Here is a 5048-nt window from a genome sequence, read left to right on the forward strand (position 1 = left end):
ACCATCCTCACTACCCATAAAGGGTCAAATACGATTTATACTAAGTGTGTATCAGCGCCCCCGGGGAGCAGCGCCCTGTGAGACTTCCTCCCAGCCCGACGGTGTCTGACAGAGGAGGAGTTCTTCAATTCGCCCCAGGATGTCAACCTGTCCTGAATTCCTATCTTTTAAAGCGGTTTTTCTAACTGCAACGCTACCAGGCAGACAAAAAAGTGTCAAGTGCTATATTAAAGCATGCCACAAAGGGCCATGTCTTCGTCACTTTCTGGCTGCCTGGCAGCGTCAGTTAGAAAAAACGCTATAAAAGATAGGAATTCAGGACAGGTTGGCATCCTCAGTCGCATCGAAGAACTCCTCCTCTGTCACTGTCAGACGCCATCGGTCAGGCTTGGAGGAAGTATCACAGAACGCTGCTCCCGGGGGTGCTGCCCGGCCTGAAATCAGCAGGCTCCCACTAACAAGCAAAGCTCTGGAGGCTAGGGAGGGGGCGGACCCGGTACACACAAACACGGCCGCCGGGATCTTGCGAGAGTACACCTCACTGACAAGGAGAACTGGATGCGCACAGGGAGCTGCTACAGATTAGACAAGTATGTCCCCTGCTCACTCACGGCCGCACTGTACTTTTATAAGGCGTATGGCCGTTTTACAATGTATAAGAGAGCATTACCTCCTGCTGAACCAATGAAAAAAATACAAAACAAAACTTTTACCTGCTGCGGTCTGCTTGCCCGCAGCAGGGCTAAATGTAAAATAAAAACACATGCCCGGCGCACAAAACTACATGTCCCGGGCGTCGGGCGATAGGAATTGCGCATACCTGAACACTGCATAACACCAAAAGAACACCATACCCACAGTGAAGCATGGTGGTGTCAGCATCATGCTTTGGGGCTGTTTTTCCTCAGCTGGAACTGGGGCCTTAGTTAAGCTAGAAGGAATAATGAACAGTTCCAAAACCAGACAATATTGGCACAAAAACCTTCAGGCTTCTGCTAGAAAGCTGAACATGAAGAGGAACTTCATCTTTCAGCATCACAACGACCCAAAGCATACATCCAAATCAACAAAAGAAGATTAAAGTTTTGGGATGACCCAGCCAGAGCCCAGACCTGAATCCAATTCAAAATCTGTGGGATGATCTGAAGAGGGCTGTGCACAGGAGATGCCCTCGCATTCTGACAGATTTAGAGTGTTTTTGCAAAGAAGAGTGGGCAAATCTTGCCAAGTCAAGATGTGCCATGCTGAAAAAATCATACCCAAAAAGACTGAGTGCTGTAATAAAATCAAAAGGTGCTTCAATAAAGTATTAGTTAAAGGGTGTTTACACTTATGCAACCATATTATTTTAGTTTTTTTATTTTCCTTTACCTAAAAGATTTCAGTTTGTTTTTCCAATTGCGTTGTACAGTTTATAGGTCACATTAAAGGTGGAAAAAGTTCTGAAATTATTTATCTTTGTCTCATATTTTTATATCACAGAAACCTGACATTTTAACAGGGGTGTGTAGACTTTTTATATCCACTGTATATGAAAGAAAGAAATAAAGTACACTTCTAACTATAGACACAAGTCACTAATTCGTCCTCTGGAAAAATCTGAAGACAACTACCTCCAGCGTTTGTCACTGTCCTGCCAATGTGCACACCCTTACAGTACTCAAGTATCAGTTTGGGGTTTGCTACTTCTAAAACCATCCTGGATCCAATATGATCATGAAGTAAAGCGACAGTCAATCAGGGGACACAGAATGACAGTAGCACTTTTGCTTAGGGTTAGTATGACTAAGGTTAAAGGGACATTATGGTCAAAATGTATATGCACATAGTTGAATTACATCTTTGAATGGAAACATATTTGCAATATAAATGTAATGACAAAAACCCTTCTAGTAAAAGTTATCACTGTTTTAGTGTTAACATTTTTCTGTAGCAAGAAATTCTTAGGGGTCGATTTATCAAAGGCTTTGTCTGCCTTCGCCCCCCTACAACTGCAAGTTCTCACAAGAGAACCTGCAGTCCGTATTCATCAAGCAGCGATCATCAGACCGCTGCTTCCCTAACCTCTTCTCCACCTCTTAGGTGGAGTATTTCAATCTCCTCGGTCTTGTCCGACCGGGGAGACTGACAGCTCCTTCCCGCGCGAGATTGACTGTGCACGGGCGGGGTTGCAAAATAGCGTTCTTGTGCAATGTTGAATTCCGCCAGCAGCGACCAACTGCTTAAAATGCTAGTGCACAGTGCATACTTAAATACACTATTTAAACAGCTTATAGCTTTTATGAGGGGCATTTTTTGCCAATAAATGTATTTTGCACAAACTCTTTTATTCAAAACTGAAATGCATCAATGTAGAATCCAATTTTAGCTGAAATGTCCCTTTAACATGTTAGATTAGATTGAATATTCTCCCATTTTCAGTATCTCATAGGGGGGGGTGTTGTTTTTTTTAACATAACTAGTATTTAATGGGTATTTTAGCTTGTGCCTTCCATGTTCCTTTAACCCAATGTATGCCAGAGAAGGCTATGAAGCCTAATTGGTTAAAGACTGAATACTTAAAAGTTGTTTTTACTTACCTCTATGTCTACATAGGCTAATTTAGAGCAGTGCGACAATTGCCCTAAACTACAGCTTATTAACACTACTGTTTTCTGTATCAGGAAGCAGTGTAGGAGGATTCCCTCAGTAAGAGCGGGGTGCAGGGCTAGAATCACCTGCTTATGACCTTCTGACCTCATCAGATTGCAAGCTCTGCGGCCCAGCACCCATAACTCCACGCACAAACTGTGACACACTCACCTCGTCAGCGCTCAGCTCCTCCATAGTTTTCCTTTTAATGGTGACTGAGGCGTGGGGACCGAGTCAGGGACGGGGAAAGGCGAGCAGAACACAGGGCCCTCTCGGATCAAACCTGCATCGTCTGAGGTAAAAACCCAGCAACAAACACGGCGAGAGGCTCCCGGCAACACGACCCGCACCGCCTCACCCGCAGGAAGCGGACAAATCACACAAAACTCTCGGTTAACAACACCGAATACCGAGAAGTGCGATCCCCGGCCGAATCCCCGTAGCCTCACTCAGGATTATTCATCAAAACAACCGGGCGGCCATCTTGCCAGAGTACTCATGTGACACCAGGGGAGTAGACCAATCAGAGTGCATGCGGGCGTGGCTATGTTGGGTGGTGGGTGGAGTCAACCGGTAGGTCAAGGAAAGGAGGGGATCGCCTGGCAACTTGATGAGAGTCTTGTAACTATAGCAACAAAGAAAAGTACATCATGAAACCTTTCTGAATGGGGGCAACATATGTTGTGCCCAATGTGTTTATGTACATCACATGTAGTTCTCTGACTTATGTACCTCATACAAACTGAGAGCATTACATGTACTACCCTGAATTGTGTGTTGTACCTGATATAAACTGTGTATCACATGTACTGCCCTGACTTATATACCTCATATAAACAGTGCATCACATGTAGTGCCCTGAATTGTGTTTGTACCTGATATAAACTGTGTATCACATGTACTGCCCTGACTTATATACCTCATATAAACAGTGCATCACATGTAGTGCCCTGAATTGTGTTTGTACCTGATATAAACTGTGTATCACATGTACTGCCCTGACTTATATACCTCATATAAACAGTGCATCACATGTAGTGCCCTGAATTGTGTTTGTACCTGATATTATAATTAACTGAGTCTATCACATGTACTGCCCTGACATATACCTGACATAAACAGAATGCATCACATGTACTGCCCTGATACATAGTTGCCAACAGTCCCTGATTTCCAGGGACAGTCCCTGGATTTTGCTGTATGTCCCTGGATTTTTTTTTTGTCCCTGGAAATGTCCCTGGGAATGCTACCTCTTTTGCCCAACATTTGGTATGTATATATATATATACACACACATATACATATATAGATAGATAGATAGATAGATAGATAGATAGATAGATAGATCTAGTTTATTATTTAAATATAATTAATTCCTAATGAAATAGTGTTATTATTGAAAGGGTTCACATATTATTTGTCTGCCTAATTTTAATGCTGTGTTATAAAAATAACCATATGCCCAGAATGTGTTCCAGAGACTGGGTAGGTGTAAGAGCTTGGTGTTGTAATCTGTATAATAAACTATGGATAAGTCTAAATTATACTATTACTGGGTGTTTTGATTGCAGAACTGAGTGGATGGAGCAGTTGAACAGTAGGTAGTCAATACTCCAGTAACCTGCATGCTTGCTCTGCTGCAAAGTGTCCCTGGAATTTTTTTTGAAATGTTGGCAACTATGCTGATATATACCTGACATAAACAGAATGCATCACATGTACTGCCCTGACATAAACTGAGTGCATCACATGTACTGCCCTGACTTATATACACCTGTTAAAAACTGAGTGCATCACATGTACTGCCCTGACATATACCTGACATAAACTGAGTGCATCACATGTACTGCCCTGACTTATATACACCTGTTAAAAACTGAGTGCATCACATGTACTGCCCTGACATATACCTGACATAAACTGAGTGCATTACATGTACTACCCTGACTTTTATACATGGCATAAACTGAGTGCATCACATGTACTGCCCTGACTTATATACACCTGTTAAAAACTGAGTGCATCACATGTACTGCCCTGACATAAACTGAGTGCATTACATGTACTACCCTGACTTTTATACATGGCATAAACTGAGTGCATCACATGTACTCCCTGGCTTATATACCTGATATAAACTGAGTGCATCACATGTACTGCCCTGACCAGGGCCGCCACTAGAAATTTTGGGGCCCCTTACTTAACCAATAATCACAATAGTCCAAGGTTGGGATAGCAGCACAGCTGGGTATATAGTGAGCGGCAGGTATTCTATATCTCAATGACAATTTTTGGAGAACCTACTTCATACCTCCCAACATTTCAAAATTCAAAAGAGGGACACCCCCCCCCCCCCCCCGGCAAAAATTTGAAATGTGGTGGGCAGCAGGGGCGGGGCTTTAAAAAATCATAAGACC

General features: G+C 43.0%; 1 protein-coding gene across 1 annotated transcript in view; it reads right to left on the bottom strand.

Moving 5' to 3' along the window:
• Positions 1-3131, bottom strand: part of UBE4B (ubiquitination factor E4B) — a 618413-nt gene extending 615282 nt beyond the window's left edge. Inside the window, exon 1 of the mRNA XM_053691155.1 lies at positions 2803-3131. Coding sequence (XP_053547130.1) covers positions 2803-2826 — 24 coding nt within the window. The 5' untranslated portion in view covers positions 2827-3131. The remainder of the gene's footprint in view (positions 1-2802) is intronic.
• Between the last annotated feature and the right edge of the window lie 1917 nt (positions 3132-5048).

Source organism: Bombina bombina, chromosome 8, assembly GCF_027579735.1.
Source record: "Bombina bombina isolate aBomBom1 chromosome 8, aBomBom1.pri, whole genome shotgun sequence".
NCBI classification, from domain to species: domain Eukaryota; kingdom Metazoa; phylum Chordata; class Amphibia; order Anura; family Bombinatoridae; genus Bombina; species Bombina bombina.